Source organism: Enoplosus armatus, chromosome 23 (genome assembly GCF_043641665.1).
Source record: "Enoplosus armatus isolate fEnoArm2 chromosome 23, fEnoArm2.hap1, whole genome shotgun sequence".
In the NCBI taxonomy this organism is placed as follows: Eukaryota; Metazoa; Chordata; class Actinopteri; order Centrarchiformes; family Enoplosidae; genus Enoplosus; species Enoplosus armatus.
In genome coordinates this window covers 9,590,289-9,611,809 of record NC_092202.1, presented here as the reverse complement: position 1 = coordinate 9,611,809, position 21,521 = coordinate 9,590,289, and the positions used below count along the sequence as shown (strand labels likewise).

Here is a 21,521-nt window from a genome sequence, read left to right as displayed (position 1 = left end):
AGTTTATTACAACATCTTAATACATTTGATGGACAAAGCATAGCCCTTAAAAAAGACAACCACGGGTGCCACAAAATAGACATAAAAAACAATAAAGTAAAAAACAAAAAAAACCGATCAAAAGATGTTTGTACATGTCCTGTCTTCACACTCAAGAAGAATGTTGCAGGAATTAGTGTCAGATTACACCATTGTAAATCATTCATGATAAAAATATATATCTAGGCTGAGGTCATGAGGGTTTATTTCCCCTTTTTTTGCTCACAGCACATATCCATCTTAGTCCTTTGTAAGTGGTTGGTAATTGAATGAATAATTGAATTAATTTTGTCTTTTAGGGATCACTTCCCTCAGAAAAGAAGTGATGATTTGAAAGCTAACATATTAAACTCTACATTTTCCACTGGTAAGTAACTCTCTCACACTTCACATCATTTCTTATTTCTGCACACCAATAACTTTGCTGTAGCGATGTCTGCTTATTTTGTTTATTCCTGTCAAAACGTGTGTACACCATCAGAGAGAGCTAGCATTTAAAATAGGCTGTGGTAAAGTTTTGTTATATTTAGACATTTGGTAGAGGTTTCATTATATACGAAAATATGAGCATTTAAAATATTTCTTAATTTTAAAGTTACAAATTAAAGTTCTCAGTCTTTCACAAAGGCTTGGCCCTGACATTAAGGACATTTACTCTGCCCAAAAGATCTCCATGTGTTGTAAGGATCTGGAACATTAAGATTGTACTAAGCAATTTCCTTGATTTATTGTTACATTAGTAGTGGTAAGGTCACAGCCTGATTGAAGGGATACTGTATGGAAATATGTTTGCTCTTGTTCCTCACTGACTGGCCTTGACCTTCTTTTCCTGAGCAAAGTTTATGTAATGCAGCACACAGAGAAATGTACATGGCCTTAAAGGAAACATCAACCCAAGCGGAAAACTGACTTTTTAATGATTATATTGGTTGTCTCCTTTAATGCTAACACTTTCAACATTATTGACAGAAATCCTGGTTTGTGTTTCCTCACACATTACATAGAAAGGAAAGTAGGAAATCGTGAACACTGAACCTCAAGGACTCCCTTTCCATGATGTTGTCGGACACTTAGAATAACAATCTCAGCCTGTCACTGGCAAAAACAAACACTTTTAGTGGACATACTTTTGATTGGTACAGTTGCTCTCAAGGATTACGTTGCAGCCATTGCAGCCCGTTTCATGGCTGCCGGTTGAGGCAATCGACTGGACCAATTCCAAAACGTTTGGTAACTATTACTCATTTAGACTGCACAATTTGTTTAAACATACTGGAATTACCCTTTTTAAAGAAAAATAAAATAAAATAAAAAAATCATGCGCCTCAAATGAGTCATGTTGCAAAGTTGCAATAATGGTTATTTTTATCTTCCAGACAGGATGGAGGGAGATTACATGACATGAATAGCTCCAGGGGGTTTGTCGCCTGGGCACCCTTCACATTCTTTATCTAGCACAGTCTTGCTTGTTATACACAGTATCAGCACAGAGAAAAAGAAGTCAGATGTCTTTTAAATGAACAAATATCTTGGAAAAATGCCTTACTAATTCCCTCAACAGGACTACACTGAGTTAATCCTGAATAAGAAGGGGAGATGAGTGAGCTTGTAGGGGCCACCCAGCTGTGCCCAGCCGGGCAGAAAATGCCATGACTGGGCCTGTCAGAAGGTGGTATTCAAACATGAGGCAACGAAAATGCCATTTTGTAGCTCTGCGGTGAGTTCGTGGTCCCAAAGAGTTACGAAATACAGCACAGGAACAGCATCTACAATTTTATCTGTCTTTAGTTTTATTCAGAGGTAAAAATAGCTTTTATACAAGCGCGGTGAGTTGGGGAAACAGAAGCAGTAAGGCATAGTGCTGAATGCTGGTCTTGTCATTGGCCTGCGAGCATCTGCACATGCAGAGTGATTCATGTGAAAGAATCTCTGGCAAAGAGACAAACACTTCTGTGGCAGGCATGGTTATTTATTCACCCCTGCAATATCCCTCGTGATATTTATATTTTACATTTCTCTGAAGGATTTTCCCTGAAGTCTGAAGTCTACTTCTTATCAGATCAAATCTGTGTTAATGATAATAATTGATTCCACAAACCTAAATTGTGTACACAGGTGTTTGTAGAATATGTGTTACATTTTGTGTGAAATACACTCATTAATGCTTTTATTTACTCACTCATGCTCTTCGCCCCCTAGTGCCTTTAAGGAGATATGACAGTGTTCACAACACTTAACCAGGTTCAATCACTTGCCTCCTCTCTGATTAGTAAAATTTCATAACTTAACGAAGTATCTACAGCTTTATTTTGAGTTAGTGTTGATTAATTCGATGAATGGCTTGAAATGCTGAATGAATCGCTAAACCTGGCTAAAAATCTCTGATTTTGAGGTCTTTTCTTCAGTAACTATTTTAAAGTCAACATGGGATATTTATGCCCTGCTGTCTGCAAATTGTATTGACAAGCTGCAGTTAATGTGTCCAAAGTCAATTTGGCCTGAGTTCAGCGGTGGTAGTCTGTCCTGAGCTGCAGTTTCAGAGAAGGCTGAGCAGATTCCAGTAGTCCATTAAAGTCCAAAATCCTTTCTAAAAGCACACAGGATTGGGAGGGCAGTTGTGAGGAGTTCAGCTGACATTTTGACCACAGGCATTCATTCTTATGATAGTTTGTTGCATCAAGGGACCTCAAGTCTAGGTCAGGGCCCTTCTTCAGTCACCTTAAGGACAACCTTTTGTCCATGTTGTGAATAAATCTCATTGAGCTGCATTATAACAAAACGGTAGCAGAACAGTCTATAACAGCGTGAAAGGTCACAGCTATCAGGAGATGTGTGCACTTCAACCTGCTATCTTGACAGTGAACCCTAACCCTTTTCTCTATTTGTCCTGATTGGCTATGCTTAGAGTCATAGAGTCAGAGTTATGACTCGCATATCATCTTCAAAGGTCTTATAACATAAACAGAAGAGTTGTGTCCTTAACTTTGCACTCAAGTATATGTAAGACCCCAAATTGTAATATGTATGAGATAAATAAGATAGTGTCCCTATCTGAATGCTTGTGATGCAAAGTTCATTTGTCCGATTAAATGGATTTGTTAATTGCATATATCTTCTGCAGTGAATGTGTGTCCTTGAGTTAGCATTTTGAGCTGTAACACTACTATCAATCTATGGATGCCACTTAACAAACCATTGACTGATGTGATAACCGCAGTGTTAATGCCAAGTACATGTTTATGGTGTGGGATTTGGCTAAATATCAACACCCACATAAAAACAAAGGCTACTCCTACCTTTTTAAGAATTTGTGATGACTTTTTGGAGTTCTGGCCGCTGACATAAAATTGTTGAAAACTTTTGACATTTTTCCAGGGTTCATTTTTCCTCCCCACATAGTTCAGGTCTTAATGAAAAGCTGAACTGCAAATATGCATGCGAGTCTGATTGATGTTCCAGAATTTTAAGTACCCCAGACAGCAGAAGGAAGAGAACTACAAATCTCGACTTGACAGCCTTAGAACTGAAATGTGTAGAGTTTTTGTTTTTTTTGTGGCATCAACAAAACTTCAAAGGGCTGTCAGGAATTTTTGCATGTACAATTTCTCAAAACCTAGTTATGGTTTGCTTTCATGGTCTGTATAGAGGCACATTTTCTATTTCCTCTGGGAGTTTCACACTCTGGCAGTTGGAATAATTGAAATGATGTCAGATCACTTCTCTGTTCCCCCCTGTTAAATGTCCTGAATAACTTTTTTAGTGAATAACAGCGGTCCCCAAACAGGTGCCTCTCTTGAACTTTTCTCTGACTGATCCTTTTATGCTAGAATGGGATTAGAGAGTGATTTACATGAGTAATCTTTATAAGTGATTAAAAGATGAGTATATAGTAGTACACACAGCATGGCTCTTAATAAGTCGACCACTGATTGCTCACACATTTTGAAAGTGCAAAAGAACATGTATGCCTATGAGACGACTTCACTTTCTTTAATCCTATTTAGCAACCTGACGTCATGCTTTCCAGTTAACATGGGAATGTCAGGGAAATTTTATTGCACACCGCTTGGTGCAGTTTAGATAGAACCTTAAATGCCACTGAACCACAGTCTAATCCATGCAATCACAGTACATGGACGGTTTCCCAGGCAAGTGCAGTAGGCCATGTAAACAGCAGGACACCTTGAGTACATCTGTTTTGCTGGCGTTCACAGCTACAGCAGTGATCCCAAAATTCCACTGAAATGAATGTTTTCTGGAGATCAGCCAGACCCTGAACCTGAAGAATCGATTGACATTGAATTCAGAGGGAATTACAGCAATTATTTGTTAGCTGTTGTCAGAAAAATCTTTGTATTTCAACAGTAACAGACAGTCATGCAACCCAACAACCCAACACTTGCCCTTTGTTATCCAGCTGCTTTCTCTTGGCAACAGCGCATGTGACCATAAAGACAAGGGCATTTTCCCAAGAGAAAGCGTCATAAACTGCATCCCTTTTTGTTTTTGAGAATGATATTGTTACAGTTGCTTGCCAACATTGCAGATCAGCGTCATCAAATTGTGAATTGCCACATGGACTTAGCGGCTTAAAAATGCAATAGTGTTGTGGAGGGGATCTGGAGTCTGGAGTCTGACCTCGGCGTAATTGCATGCCAGCACAAAGGATTTAGCCACTAATGCTTTGAGAGAGCACAGGAAAAAAAAGAGGGTATGCTGACACATCACAGATGGTCCTCAGCCACTCACTCTCTTCCTTGTCCTGTTAGTCAGCTGTTGTCTGTCTCAGGCCTTGTAAATCACACCCACCCTGCTAACTTGGCTAAGCTCCACACCGGCCCCCACCCAGGGACCTGTTTCTAAACATGTGTTTTGCTGACCTAATGGGTGAAATCAACTATTATCTCAAAATGATTGCAGCATAATTCACTGACATCACATTATGACCTGATTGACCTTAATAGGTTGATAGAATTTCCCTTGCTTTCATTAGTTTGCGTATGTTCCAACTTCTAAATCTGCTAGAGTTCATTCAGGGTCTTTTTATTGTTTCATTAGTACTGTTAGCTCAAAGCTAACAGGGCCTGGATATGAACCCAAATTCCCTTTGAGGGGCCACGTTCTTTGGCTGGATCAGACAGTCAGAGTGGTACACAGGGGGCCTGAGGGCGCTCTGCCAGACTAGCTGCTTTGATACTTCCTCTCCCAGCACCAGGCAAAGGGCCTCACCGTGACCCCTGTTAGATAACATGTCTTTGCTGGAGAGACACAGGAAAAAAATATTGTAGCCGTGTTCAAATAGAAACCCATGACAGATGTTACCTAGCTCTATTTTTTGACCATCTGGTAGTGATGACCATGAGTTTACACCATGAGTTGTGATTATAAAATGCTCATGAGGCTTCATTATTGTCTAGGTGAACAAGAAAGACAATCTACAGATCTACAAGATGCAAACATCCTCTCCGGTCAGCCAATACAAAGGTAAAAAGATCTTTAAAAGAACACTGTATGAGTCGCTGTCTGTTGATTTGGCACAAAGGCTAGTAAAATACTGATGTTTTTTTGCTCTGTAACAGAAGAAGAGCCTTCCGATACACTCCCGGGATCTTGGAAAAGAACAATGGTCTGGACAGCGAACAAGAGGAAAACGTGGATGGCAGCCCCGTGAGCCCTGTGCCTCCTTACTTAGCAAAGACCAGCAGCTCTGAGTGGAACAGCTCCGATGACCTCGCTGGACCTTTCTCTGAACAAGAAGAGACAGGCACTGTTGCTCACATGAACCCTTTCTCGCACAACTATCCCCCACCTTTACCCCCCAAGACCTTTGGCAGCAGTCACACTGACCCATCTGGCGTCCACTCCCAACCGCCGGAGGTGCCAACACGGTCAAGCCCCCGCAATGAACCCAAAAATGGCTTGTCCCCCCTCTCGCACACCACCCTCCGTCGGTGGATTGAGACACCTGCCGAGCACAGGCTTTCATCAGATGCCAGCTCCAAGTCGGGGTCATCGGACCAGGACAGGAATGATCTGTCAGCCAGTGAGAGTGACGAGAGGTTACCTAGTCCAAAACCCGGACACGATGACGGTACAGACTCCCCTGGTCCGACAGATATGGTTCTTCCCACCACCTACTTTTCTGTGGATAACTGTATGACAGACACTTACCGGGCCAAATACCATAAGCCTGCCTTGTACATAAAAGCAGAGGACCATACGTCATCAGGGGAGAGTGATGTCGAAGGGAGGGGGCTTCCTTTGCCAGATGTTCAGCCATCAGAGCCCTCCAAAAGCAGATCAGAATCAGGTACTGTGTGCTATTATTAATGCTATTCAGACATGTTTAGCCTTTTTGTAAATGTTTGCATTGATTCAGTCTTTGGCTTTTGTCTTGCAGGCTATTCTACTACTAAAACGACTGCAAAGTGGAACCCAGTTACTCCAAAAGGACTTGATGAGCATGGTTTCCTATGATTTTAGCAATAGCATCAATAGACTTTGTATGATCCAGTGACTGGATTGCCAAAAGGAATTGTGATGCACTATGACTGCTAGACAGTTTGTGTATTTGCTTATATACTTACAGCAGAAAGTTGGACACGAAACTGGATGCCAAAGAGATTGTGAAAATAATGGCAGGTGTCCTTGATAGCTGTCTTGCTGTTTTGGTATGAACTCCAAAATGCTCTGAATGAATAGTGAATTTGCACAGTAGAGAGCTCCAGAAAGGTACCGAGAAAGAAACATGCCTAAAACATTTTGCTGTTGATCATGTTTGGACTTTTGGAGCTCAAAAGCAAAGGGTTAGTTTAGTAAAGAATGTGTCACAAGAAGCCACTTTACCACTCAAGAGATTATTTTATGTGGAGAAATAACCAATTTCTAGCAGTTCTACTTTTTCACACTCCATGGAATGCTATTGTTTGTGTGTTTAACTACTCCCATTTCAGTGCCATGAGGTGTCTGCCCCAATTGTACCTGTTTTTCACATAATATACCTACCTTTCAGTGGGTTTTGAAGGTTTGGGTAATATTCAGAACATGAGTTTTTTGTAGATTTTGGAAAGTTCTTCAACATATTGGGTACTCTTTTGGCACGACTTTAAAATGGATCCCAAGGATCCGTGTAAATATGAAGCTCCAGGACACCCACATAGGTTTCTGGATGATGAGACCTCTTCCCAGGACTGTTACCGTGGGAAAATTTACAACCTCAGATTCTTGTTGGTACATAGAGTTTAGTGACCTAAGCAAATAACATGCATAGTTCTTTCTTTTGTCTCTCCTTTTGACAAACTTCAACCAGAGGAGGTCTGATATACCAAAATATCTCTGACCAGTGTAGGTGTCTGGGGGCTGTAAGGTAATGGGTAAATATGTTAAATTGATTGTTTATTGGTAGAAGTATATGGCACATTAACTTGAGGCATGTCCCTATCTCCTCACATGCACATCTGAACACATCCCATCTTACATATTTACTGTGTTTTATATGTCTTTGCACTGTATTTCTGGTTGATTCTTTTTCTTTTCACACTCCTTACAGTTATAAACTTTTCAATTATTCAGTTTTCTGTCCTGTTTCTTAAAAATAGCTCCTATTGGCAGCAAGTTTTCAATGGAAGGACATGGACATTGTCTTCTAGAGATAGACAGGGCTTGCTTTTTCTTTGAGGGGGAGGGGGGGTTATTAATAATATGTTGTAGGTCTGAGTAGCAGACTATTTTTTTGGTTCAAAATGTTTTATATATGCAGCAGACTAATGCACAGTGCCTTTTGTATTTTTCTATGTCAAGACAAGAATAAATTGGAGCCATGATTTGTACAATTCTTTGATTTTAAAGAATTTTTGTAACATTTAATTTTATTTTTATTGATGAACAATTGTTAAATAAACACTTTTATTTAACCATATCTGTGTGTCAAGCGATGTTCTATTCCAGAGCACAAAGTTTAGAATACAACAATGCTGATCTTGAATTTTAAGAGGATACCTGGTCCATGATCAACATGCTGATTTTGAAATTATTCAAATGATGATAAACATTTTCTTTACTAAATAGTTCTTACTGAAACACAAACGCAGATCATTGTATTCAGTAAATACAGTGTTTTGCTGCCACCTGCTGTCATGTACTGGCTACCCAAATAAAAATCCACAGGCTGTAAATCGTTCAGTTGAGATGAGACTTGTGCCACTTCTGACTGACTAAAAACCTTCATGTTGTCTTCTGGATAAAGTTTTGCCCTGTTATGCTAGTGTGACCGCCTTTTTTTATTTTTAGTTTATTCCCTTTAATCATTTGAATCTTCTATTTTCTTTTCTTAACATAAACCACATTATCTTGTTGTGTATGAAGAGTACTACAGATGGCCACCTTTATGAACATGGACAGGTATCATTCACACAAAGGTTTTCTGGCACCTTTGGATGCCAACTTGAATACGTCATTTTTTACATTCACTGGATTGCCCCCCCCCCCCCACAGTAGGATCTCACAAGTTTTCAATACACATCAGTCCGCAATATTGTATATTTCTGACTTTAATGTAAGCTAGTGTCCAGGACATATCTAAAATCCAACAGTGTGTTACTTTGTGCCCTTTCCACCTTCAGGTAAGAACAGAAGAGAAATGATGCTTATGTTTTGAGTATTTCAAGATTGTTGTGTTTATGTGAGTGTTCTAACATAATGTAAATGATTTTCAATGTCTTCTTAATGATCCAAGACTCCCTGAAAGTCTGTCTGTTATCTTGACAATTCAGAACATATCATAAATGAACATGCTTTTTTCATCCTCAAGAGGGAAGTAGAGGACTTTGCAACATAAATAAAAGATGCAACTTGATCTTGACATTCACAGCAACACACAACGATGTGCAATATAACTGCAATATAATATAACTTATTGGATATTTCTCTACATCTTAATGTGTAAATATGAAACTCATCAGATATTTTTTAGTATTATTTCACTTTTGTACAACATTTATATTCATTTTCTAGCACATTGACCTCCAACATGTCCTCATCCTCCAACAGTAACAATGAAGATGACTCACCACAGGCATTTCAGGATTTAACTGACTCTTCATCAGTGCTGGAAATATCCATAAGTTCTACAAAAAAGGCAATATCTGGAAACAAAATGAACTTTTATACCAAAATGGCAATCGCATAATTGACTTGAAAACACTCATCTGCATCAAATAAAGTATTTGTTGTCTCTTGTAGGAAGACAACTCACAAATACAATTAAGAAGGGACAGTGATCTTTTAAAATGTCAGTCCCACACCAGAGAAGAATTCTTCCAATGTTCGCTGGAGGAAGAAAAGGGAAAATGCATGCCATGCAGTGCATTCAGAGAATCCTGACAATGTTCTGCCATTCAGTACTCTGCTCCTCATTGTATGGCACGTCTGTCATAGTTTTGGTGTGCTTAAATCGTCGCTGTCTTCTGGTGTGTGTGTGTGTGTGTGTGTGTGTGTGTGTGTGTGTGTGTGTGTATGTGTGTGTGAGAGAGAGAGAGAGAGTGTGTGTCTTCTCCACAATCCATCAGAGTGGGACTCGGCCTGTCAGTGTGGGCTCCTCCTCTGCAGCTGCCGTACTTCATTAAGGGCCATCAGCTGAGCTCAGTGCTCTACTGTCAGAGTCAGACTTCTGTTTCTCATTTCTCCTTCCTTTGCACTCTCTCTCTCTCTCTCTCTCTCTCTCTCTCTCTCTCTCTCTCTCTCTTACAAACTGTCCCTCAAGCTCCCTCACATCCTTCATCCTCACATGATTTCTCACTCTGTCAACTTACCTCAGTCTTCCCCTTCTTGCTAAATTTTCCCCTGCCCTCGCTCTGCACCATCTTTTCTCCCCATACTCCTTTTTAGCCAACTTCCGACTTTCTTTTCAGTTTTTTTTCTATTATTTTAAATCAGCATAACCCTCAAGTTTCCGAATCAATTCACACTGTTGATTTTCTTGCACAGTAAAAGCTGTTTCTATTGAGTGTATTTACCCTAAATGCAGTGTTTCCAAAATGTCATATTCAAATTATAGGAATAATTGTATTGCCTCATGCTATGCCTGCTTGTCTACATTTGTGTACCTTTAAATAATGTCAGAATAATCTTACATATGAGTGTAGCCCACATAAACCAAGAGACGATGTGGTTTCTATCAACACTGATGAGATGTGATGTTTAGAGGCAGACATAGAAGCTGTATTGACAACTATGTAAATGGTATGCATTTAAATAAGCTACCACGCTTCTGGTATTCTGTGTAAATACTTTTAAAAATGGCAAAACAGGTTACAGGACTAACAGGGTAGGTGCATAATATGCAGCAATATTTGGCTGATCGGTTCCAGTTCCTGAAATAAAAATGGCTGCAGCTGATACCATTACGATGACCAGAAGTTCAAAAGTTCAAATTTAAGTTTAACAAGCTCTACGTACCATAACAACTAAAAAGACACAGGTAGGTATCACATTTCTAGTAGCCCTGATGCAGGACTGATGGAAGCTGCCTATCATTCCTTACAGTAAATCATTATTGCTGGTGACAACAAAGAGCAAAGAGCTAGTGAGTACCACTTAATTTGATAACCATGTTATGGACTGTTTTGGGATTTTTAGATGGGTTGAAGTGTGTTTGTGTTGTATTGAATAGATCTGACATCTACGTGAATTCGCTTGAATGTCCAGTAACAAACTTTATTAACACCAAATGACTGAAGGGTGCCAGCCATTAGAATGGGCTACATTTAGTCTCTACAGCGTAAAGGTGCGATATAAGCTACTGGCTTATTTCCAAAACAGTCATCACGATGTTATTTTGTGGCAATTTTTCTTTTCCAAATGTAGAATAAATTGTGTTTAGTACATCATATTTGCGAGGCGGATGTCTTCAATCAACCCTGCCCGCCTCACCATGCTACTTAGAAAAACATCCAGAACATTTAGTAGGCTTTGTGTTTTAAGTGCAGTTAGCAAGACTCCGCTAGCTTATGTATTAAGATGTTCCCAAAATATCGTCTTGAAATATACCAAAATGTTTTTCAAACTATACAGAATAAATGCCCTTGGTAAAGTTCAGGGAACAGCAATATCTAGTAAATGAAACACAAGTAAAGATACATTTATTAATGTGCAGGAAAAGAAACTCCACTGTAGTGCTTTCCTTAAGAACACCTTCATGTACATCTCTGAATGAGTGGTCAGCTCCACCTGTTGGTCACTTTGTGGGCTGGTCATAGACCTGGACACTGACGCCATTGTGTCAAACAAGCTCAACTTTATTTTTCTATGATTGTTCTTTCAAGGTTAAGTGTTCCTAATGTAGCTGTAGTTTGCAGGCAGTGATAGAGGGTGATCAGCTGCAACCTCCCATCTCTTCAGGACCTGTACTCCTCCAGGACCCTGAGGAGAGCAGGGAAGATCGCTGCCGACGCCTCCCACCCCGGACACCATCTGTTCGACCCCCTCCCCTCTGGCAGGAGGCTGCGGTCCATCAGGACCAAAACCTCCCGCCACAAAAACAGTTTCTTCCCCTCTGCAGTCAACCTGACGAACTTACATTGACCCCCCCCCCAAAACAAACACTACTTATACGTTATATTAACGTACATCACCCCTGTCCCCCCTGCGTTACATTAAAGCACCCACCCCCTACTGGACACTTTACCTGGACACTTTACTTTATTCTGGTCACTGCACTGTTGTTATTTATCTTATCTTGTTTTTATTTTTATTCTTATTCTTATTTTAGCTTTTATATTCTACTTATTTGTTATCAAAACAATAGCACCTTCAGACCACAGAAAATTCCTTGTAATGTATGTTACTTGGCAATAAACACTTTCTGATTCTGATTCTGATTCTGAGAACAAATGATAAAAGTGAAAGTTTTCTTAAATGTGTTTTTTCGGTGAGCTAGTAATGTAGTCAGGGCATCTATATTGCCAATAATGTGCAACTGTGGTGAACTTTGACCTGTGTATCTGCAATGCACCTTTTTTTTTTTTTTACAACTTTTCATAAGGCATGTCAGAGCAGGAAACGCACAGGTGTAACAGTTGATAATGTGTGTAGCTGCAGTCTTCTTAAATGTGCTTTGTATCTGTGTTTTCGCCTCACTTTATTCACAGACATTGACCGCTGGAGTGTTTTTGCAGTCCATGTTTATTCACCACAATTAGCAAGTGCACTGATAGACATTTTCTCTTGCAAATAACCAACACTGACTCTCTGTGCGTGTGTGAATACAAAGGATAAATGCAGATTTTTTTCCGTGCGTTAAAGTATTTCAATTTCACTTTGGTTTACGTAACTAGAGCGAATTGCTTTATTATCCTTGTATGGAGTTGCGCTGCCTCTGTTTGCCTGCTGTCTGTCTGTTTGTTTTGTGTTCAGTCCAGACACACATGCACTTTTCTTGGTGGCAGCATCTAGTGACCATCAGAGGAACTGTATCTGACTCTTGACGTGGCTTTTGGTGATGGTGGTTGCTGCTTGGATGAAACTAGTCGGAAGTAGAAAATTGTAAAAAGTTTGGACTTTATGTTTGCCCAGTGCTAATGCAATGCTAAAGAAGTGGCACCTCTGCTTCTCATGTATAGTGGGAAGCTTGTTGCCTACTGTCTGTATAAATGTATTTGTTGCTGCAATATATGTATTTTCTATGCTGAACAATCGTGGTTTCTCTGGTTCATTGCTGAAGGGGCCAATAACACTTGGAAAGCAATGAATTTTCATCTTTAAGCTGCAAGTTTATGATTTTTATTGCTGAGTACATCTCTGTCTGTGAGGAGAGGTTTTCACTGCGTCCCATTTAAGGAAGGAGACAAAGCGACTAGAGTTGTGATTGATACATTTTTATGTCAGCCATTTTAGTTTGTTAGATTTATTTAGTGTTGCTTTTTCTTTATATAAGTGATATTATATAGTGATATAAGTATATTACTAGTTGAACATATATTTTCAAACTGTTGAGTTTAAACAAAATTTTTGATTTGCTGTAATTCAGTTAGCAGTTCCAATCTTTTTTCAAATGCATTCATCTTCTTTCCCCACACAGTTTCTTCCTTTTTCGTTTTTTCCCTGATTTTCCTGTCTTGTCTGTATCTCTTCTGTAGCAGACCACCCTGTGCCCAGATGTGTACATGTGCAAACACACAGACACACACATACACAGACACATGCACACACAGCCCACGGGTTTCTGTTCTTGTTGTCATCCTGACAAGCAGTAGGAACAGGATTATGGGAAGAGGCTCTCTTACTTGGGGCAGAAGAAAGTGTGAAATCTGATTGCTTTGGAAGATTTAAAAAATAGCACCCTGTGAGGTCGGTGGAATCCTAAATATGAGCAGGCTGAAGAAGTATAGCAGTAGGGTGTAGTCTGTTACGGGGATTTGCCAAATTTTCAGACTTTGAGAGGGTGGCTTAATAATGAAGAAGCTGCAGGGAGCATAGGTGGCAATAGCTACTTTTTCCTAGCATCTCTTTTGCAAGTTTGGTTTTGTTAATGCTATAGGCTACTGTTAACTTGCCAAAGGATGTTTTTGTAATATCAAAATATTTTTGTTTCAAAATACTTTGGAGCTAGATGTCACAAAATATAGTGTTGTAGTTTTTTTTAAAACAGTTGCACATATTGTCCTGGTGTTTTAAAGGCTGCATAATGCAAATATCTTCCCAAATGCAGCTGTAATATTAAAAAAGCTTCATAAACTATGTATGCAAAGTTCTCACATGGGATATCTCCTGTGGCATTATCATAATTCATCACTAGGGGGCATTAAAGTATTGTGTTTTTGTTCCGCTCCAGCCCGAGGCTGTTTGGCAAAGCCCACTTGCCAGTTTCCACCACTTCCATTTATGAGGCTCTTCCACTTTCCTGCATAAAACAAAATCACTATAATGACTGCATGGTGCAGAGGAACGGTAGCACAGGAGTGAAAGGGAAGAGCTGTCTTTTGGGAAATAAAAAAACAACATAGCAGCACGTTTTTTTTTGTTTTTGTTTCTCTGCCAGCACTGGAGTGGAGGAGGTGTGCCACACCAGCAGGACACACGTTGAGATTAGCCACATAATGCCAATCTCACGTCTTATTGAACGGCTTTAGAAAGGTTACACTGACAGGCATGGCTTTCATGGTTGGAGGCTTCGGCACCACATGCTTTTTGTTGTATGCCTTCCAATCTTTCTCTTTTCTCCCTCTCTTTATAATTCACGTGTGTTATATTTCCTGATATTTTCCCCTCCGCTGCCTGTAAAATTCAACCCACGATGATATTCTATGACAACATGATGCTGCTCTGTTTGTTTTTGTTGCCTTCTCCAAGCATGTTGTTCTCTACACCTGTGACAAACTGCTTTCGGCTTCCTCACCTGCAACAAATCAATCTCATGCAAGACGGAAGCTTAGGCTGTATAATACACTGAAAGCTATTACAAGGATTAGAATGATAGAAAAATGTACAGAGACTGAACTTGAAATATGTCTTTCATTAATAAGTGCTTGCTGCTAACTTTTTCTCCCTGTGACTTTTGAATGTTTTTAATTGCAATTTTAAACATTTTAATCCTTTCTTTAGCTGAGAAAACTGTTTTTTTCTTTGTGCCTTCCGTAATCTTCCTGCTTTTCACAGAGGCCACGCTGATTGCATGTTAGCGCTTTGACCCCAGCAGATCGTTTTGAAAACTAATTTAGGAAACTGTTCACATCCTTTTTTTTGCTTTGATCACTAAGCCCCCAAGAGTTAACATTAAACTGTAAATATTCATACAAAAGTGACATCAGCTGTTGTGCCTTTGGAAGGCGATGTTCTTTGTTTGTTTGTGTGTGCTCAGGATTTTGTGTTGAGGTAGACTGTGAGACCAAACTCTGCTTTGATTAATTGTTCTGACTACCTTGCTTGCTACTTGAGGTTGTTGGTTGATTTTGATTGGTTCAGTTAGGTTTCTATAAATATCTGTCAGCAGCTGAATGTTTCAAAGTGAAATGAATGCATAATTTCAACACTCACCTTATCCTGCTGTAACAATTTATTTGATATCAGCCACAGATATGTTCATTATCCTTGCTTTTACTTTGTACTTCTGCTTTTTAAGGCAAATTACTGTGATAAGATAAAGTCATTTCAAAATGTAGGGCAATGTGATAAATGTTTTGTTAATATTTTGTTTTAAGTGAAATCAGGAAAACACTATTATTTGATATATTTATTTCCATAATAATTACTTGACTCTTTTGCACTGATAATTGATGCCAATAACAAGGCCTTATTTACCTTTGAAGAACATTGAGGTTGGAAAAAAAATTACATGAAATAGATGTTTAATCCTTCTTAAAAATACAATTTTCCTCTTTTGCAACTTAAACCATACAGTTTAACCTGATGAAAAGATTGCTGTTAATTTCAAAGGGCCACTCTTAATGGATTACAATAGCAGGACCAACAAGTTCTCTGAGTTTAATTAAAATTCCCTTTAAAATGTTCTGCATTGGTAATTTTAAAGTTTTAAGTTAAATAAATAATTGCCTTTGTTCATTGTTCATTAACCTGCAGACAATCAAAATGGCCTTATACGGTGGAATTACTCACACACTCATCAGCAGGTGGCAACAGCATCCTCAGTTCTTACTGCCCGAGATGGTGTGATAAACACGGGTTCAAGTCGAAGCTTGCTGGATGGAGGACTTGAGAGCAGAAATGGGGCGTAACGCATTGTATATCTAGGAGCGTTGCTTTTGCTGTCTCCCTGGAAACCATTTCTGCGCTGCCACTTGCAGGCGGTCTGTCACGGATTCAGGTGGAAACACAAGCGCCTTCGTGTGCCAGCGAAAAGGGAGGGCGAAGTAGAAATGGAGGGGAGCGTTTGCAAATGGCTCTGAAGTCTGCAGGCTTAAAAGTGTTGATAACCACGGATTAGCTCTGCCTTCTCCCTCAAGCAGCTTTAACTGTGTGGTCTCTTTCTCTTCAACCTTCCTTCTTTTGTCCGTGCACACAGTATGCAGAATTGCTCGTGGGTGATGTTTTGTGACACTTTTGTTTTGATAGATGAATTTTATTGTTGTTGTCTTTGTATGCTGTTTCTTATGTTCTCATGTTTTGAACTGCTCATTCATATACATACCCCACAAACATATTTGGCTGTCTTCTACTGTAGAACGGTTAACATGATATTTATTTGCATAACTTGAAGCAGTACAGCAACTGTCTTGTGCTAGAGTCCCGCCTTGAATGTGAGGTCAACAAGGTAATCTACCCTTCAGTCATTTAAAGTATGCTCAGTTTTGCTCAGCATGAAAAGGGCTTTGCAACTATGTCATTTGTTTGATGCCAAGGAGGAAAAGCAACCTTATCTTTTGACACTTGTTTAAACAGACTATGGATGCATATAATTTGTAATCTCCATCCTCCACTCCTCATGTATTTGTGTGAACAGCTTTAGTTGCAAGGATCAGTCGATTGACATTGTGCAAGCAGACACAATTAATGCTCAAAGACTTTTAGTATTCAGGGTAACTGTTTTTGGTTTCGTTGTTCCTTTGCATGCTGCATATTATCAAGCTTGATGCTCCTGCGCTCTTAGGTGGTCAAAGCACAAAGCTTTATTTACACTAGCGCTGGGAATATTGTTGCTAACACTGCACTTGTTAGGCTGTTGCTAATATAACGAATATACTGTAGTGTGATGATATGGGCCAACATTATTGCGATATGATAATTAAAGCTACAGAAGGCAATATTATTTAAATATAATTTTGGTTTTGTTTGGCAATATGTAATTGAAGGGTTCCTTTCAAAAAAATGTACGTCTGTGAGAGCCCACCCCTTTGTCTTTTTTTTTTTTTTTTATAAACTGGACCCGGTCTGAATCAAACAGCCAATCAGGGTTAGATAGCACGTAACTAGCCAATCGCAGCAACTCTGTACAAGCAAGGGTCAAATAATATTGCCTACTACAGCTTTAATTTAATTCATCCTAAAATGTTAACACATGCAACACTTCAATGGCTTAAAAAAACAAATGTATACAAACAAAAAAAGACAATTTCAGTTACAGGTTATCACTTGATGTTGAGCCACTACATACACATTAGTTACATAAAACTCATCTTCCCCAGTAACAGTGCCATGATTGATTGCGTCTGTATACTTTGCTTGAACGCTTTTGGGCGTCAACTGTGTGATCAGAGTTGTCCCTTCCCAAATGGCTCGAATCCCATTGCTCATCTCAACTACTCGCAGTAAAGAGAAGATACCCTTGTAATCATGCACATCATAAACAACTTAATTTTCATTAAGCCTCTTTACGCTTTATGGTAAATTTAATTTAGATGATCCTGTGATTAATGTTCTCAGATGACTATACTTAAGAGGAGCAGTGAGATAACATGTACTGCTCCGAGCACAGTGAAGGGATACACATACTAGGAGCCAGGTTTGGGCAGTAATGCATAACATGTAATAGGGCTGCAGAAGATAGAATTGTTAATCAGTGTTGTGATACAGGCAGATTAAAGACACTTTTCAAGGTGATATGTACATTGATAACAGAGGAATTACTCTGAATTTTTTAAGAGGTACAAGCCCAAATTTGAATCCTTTCTGAGATCAGGGATTGGCACGCCTTGTGTCATCCGTTCAACAAGCCGCTTACAGTGCAGTTCATCCTACAGTGATAATGTCATGCTCATATGCTTATTTCATAGGGAAAAGTACAAGTCAATATTCTCTGACATTTGACAAAACTGTGCACACAAACACGTGCATACAGAGACAGATCACAACCCCCACTGCTGTCATCAAATTAATTCATTTTGGATTTCACAAATATGACCTGTGATTGCTGGTTGTCAGTAGGGGAGGGGAAGGATTGGCTGTGTGTGTGTGTGTGGGGGGGGCGGTCAGTCGGCTGCTGATACATGAAATGATTGGGAGAGTGCAGCGTGTTCCCATTATCTTGTCCCTTGCATTGTAATTATCACTCCTGCTCTTTCTGCACCACTGCTCCCATCTCTCCTCGCCATTGTAATCGTGATTGACTGGTGCGGCGGCCAAAACAGCGCAGTCTGAAAAGGCATCAGACACACATCTCATAACCGCCCTGCCATTTGATCTTCTCCTCCTCCTCCTTCACACTGACTGCTCCTCCATCTCTCCATCCCTCTAGTTTTTTCAGGGTTGAGGGGAAGTGGCAGCCAGACGATAAGACAACATGCTTGCAGAGGAGTACAGATTCGACATGCCAGAAGCATGTTATTCAGTGTTTTCTTATTCGGTATGATTGAATATAATTACAGTTTATGTTCGGCCCATGCATGAATTGATAAAACATGCATTCAGCAGTGCTGAGGGCTGGAATGTCAAAGGCTACACATAGCTCTACTTGCAGCCATTGAAGTTACTGGTGGGGCAGAAATCATTTATAAACATAAATGTGTTGTGGACATACTTTCCGTAGTGTGGACACTGTCTACTCCATTCCCCTCAAGTCAAATTTTTTGCCTTAAGTTTCCTTGGTGCTTTGAAATGCCAGACAGTCTTGCTCTGCGACAGGTCTGAATGATACACCTTGTCAGAGAGGGAAGTTCATCAGCAGCCACTGAGAGTGCCATCGATTGAGCTGCCCTGAGCCCCGCCAGGTAATGGATTGGATTTATCCCTCTCTGGATAAGGCTTGTGCTCAGACGTGTACACACATGCACACATGCACCTGCACACATAAACACACATTTCAGTAATACTCTTTGCACATATCGCTGTGCATTTTACACACATCAAGCACCTACACATTGCATTCCACACACACATCACACACAGTGTTTGTCTACACAACACACACTGACAACCCGTTTGAAAACTTGTGTGACATTCAGCAGACATTTAGACAGTTGGGATCAGAGGCAGTGATGTATTGTCAGCAGCTGCATGGATAGGGAAAAAACAAGACAAGGAGATAGTACTTTGATAGATATCAGGACATTTGTCAGGCATCTGTCTGCTTATTTTAGGAGTGAGAGATGAGGATCATCAAATCCATATTTTGAGGAGGAAAAACGGCTCAAAGTTGATGGAAGATGTCTTTGACGTGGAAGAGTCACAGCAGCTCAATTGTTTCTGGCGCATTTCTTGCCTTTTTTGTGGCCGAGCTTTCTCAAACAAATATTAAGCAAATCGTCATCAATAAATCGCTTCGAGAGCCATTTAGGCATTTCAAGTCTCATTATGATGACAAGGGTAAACAGATTGGAAGATGTAAAACACTCGATTAAAGTGGCATTCTACTTGCTTCTCTAAATTTTAAAGAGGCAATGCATCATGAATGTGTCCAACCAAAGACGAGCATAGTTGAAGAGAGAACTAATTAGACTAATCTTTTTGCCAGGAGGTTTACCTATAATGGTTATAATCTATGGACTGTAATATGATTCAGAAAACACTTAGTGGCAATCCATCTTCTCCTATGCCTCAAGGCAATGGCGTGCGTGTTTGTGTGAACGCATGCACACGCACAGATTTGCAAGGTCTGAATTTACACATCGTAACTACCATCGTTACCAGCAGAACCGTCCTTTCAACACTCTTGTAGACCCTGTTTATCAATGATGTTATGAAGTGTAACTCTTGAACAATGGCAGTGTTAGGTTTGTCCATTCTTGTTTTTGAAAATGACCTCAACCACCATACGTATTTTACTAGTAGAAATACTACCATGCTTGCTTGCTATTGATGTGTATTATTTGATACTAATCATAAAAGTAGTCTTTTCAGAAAATTATATGCAGTACAAAGTTGCCATGTATGCAATGTTCCAGGTAAACAACTAGCAGACGTTGGGGTCAAGAAATTGACGACATTATGCTTGTATTTCTTGTGTAATTTGTTAGGTAGTTATTTTGAAGAAATGAACAGTCCAAGTGTCACTTAATGGTCAATTTGACTTAATAATGCTCTTTAAACAGATACACAATGTTTTAAGAATACAGATGGCTCTGGTCAAAGTTGTGGTTACTGGTTCAGAACCTTGATGGCCCTTGCTAATGAGTCTGTGTGGCTGAAGCATCTGTCTGGATATCTAATGTAGCTCGCCATGTGGAGAATGTCATCCACCGTCTGGCCTCTAGCCACAGTCAAGTCTCTACCGGCAGGGTTAACATTATAATTAGTCTCCAATCAAGGCATCCTCAGAGGTTCACTTTACTTTGTCATGACCTATAAAAAGTGCCATTTTCTCTTCAATGGAACTTGTGCTTTTTATTTTATACTTTAACCACAAGAGAGGCAATAATGCGGTTATGGATCAGATACAATTGTGCTGTCTTATTGTAGTAGACTTATTCAGTAGAAATAATACATTGCATGGTTTCTGCAGGGATTGTACAAGGTTTTATGGGTGTAATGTCAGAGCTGCAGGGTGGTCATTTGGGCTTTACTGAAGTTGTCATTTCCAATAATTCTAAAGTGTATTACGTATCATGCCGTTAACAGTCATTTCAAAGTGCATTATGTTAGATTGTTAGGGCTGAAATGGATGGTTTTGGTCCAAAAAATCGTTCTTTCCGTTTCTTGCTTGGAGTAAGACCATGAAAGTTGCAGTTACTACAGTTTGAGACTTTCCTGGTACCAAATAGCCCAGCATAAAGATTTCAAACTGTTACAGTCAAGGGCTCTTTGGGCACCATTTTCACTCTATGGAAATCAGAAAAACTATGAGCAAATACAGGCAACTCGGCATAAAAGCTAATGAAGCACCCACGTACCCGCTGTCGCAAGGTAATGAGTGTACTTAGCTCTAAGGGAAAGGATATCTCCAAAGGATTTTTAGTGTGTGCCCACTTCCCCAAGTGCTTAATCATGGTGCTTGATTATGAGCAGCCATTAGAAGCCTGTGAGTCAGCCCCACTCATACACTGCAAGGAATTATGGTGTGCTTGATTGAATTCAACATTCTTTGCCCCTGGTCTATGAGAGCTTGCCAGAAGATGGCAAAAAAAGCCTACAAAAGTCACTTTAAGCAAGCAGACAGGCCTTGTTTGGGCTCGCAATCTGACTGCTGCAGATTCTCCACAAGTGGGAGCTGTTCAGTCTATACATGCCAACGTACACCACCTCTAGGGAAGTAAAGTAATAGCAGCAGCAGATGACATTTACAGATGTATGCCAATGTTACTAGCTATAGAGTAGGAAGGTAATATTATAGTAATAGCAACATTTTTTTTTATTGCGTATTGTGTGTATGTTTTTTACTGTCACCTGTTGGGTAAAACAAAATGAAATGATAATGGAACATCATCGTGTCCCTCTATTTTCTGGATCTTAAGTACTTGAACAAAAATGATGGATGCACTGGTCCAACTTTTTCTCTCCCGATACCTATTCTGATACCTTAATTCAGGATATCAACTGACACTGAGTACTGATCCAATACTAGCTCTATCTTTAGAATTTAACTGAAAGCAGAAACACTG

General features: G+C 39.7%; 1 protein-coding gene across 1 annotated transcript in view; it reads left to right on the top strand.

The window, feature by feature from the left end:
- LOC139305679 (inactive ubiquitin carboxyl-terminal hydrolase 53-like) overlaps positions 1–6,547 on the top strand; it is a 31,508-nt gene extending 24,961 nt beyond the window's left edge. The window contains exons 14-17 of the mRNA XM_070929602.1: positions 339–406; positions 5,457–5,523; positions 5,619–6,349; positions 6,440–6,547. Of these exons, the coding sequence (XP_070785703.1) occupies positions 339–406; positions 5,457–5,523; positions 5,619–6,349; positions 6,440–6,516 (943 nt within the window). The 3' untranslated portion in view covers positions 6,517–6,547. The remainder of the gene's footprint in view (positions 1–338; positions 407–5,456; positions 5,524–5,618; positions 6,350–6,439) is intronic.
- The last annotated feature ends 14,974 nt before the right edge of the window (positions 6,548–21,521 follow it).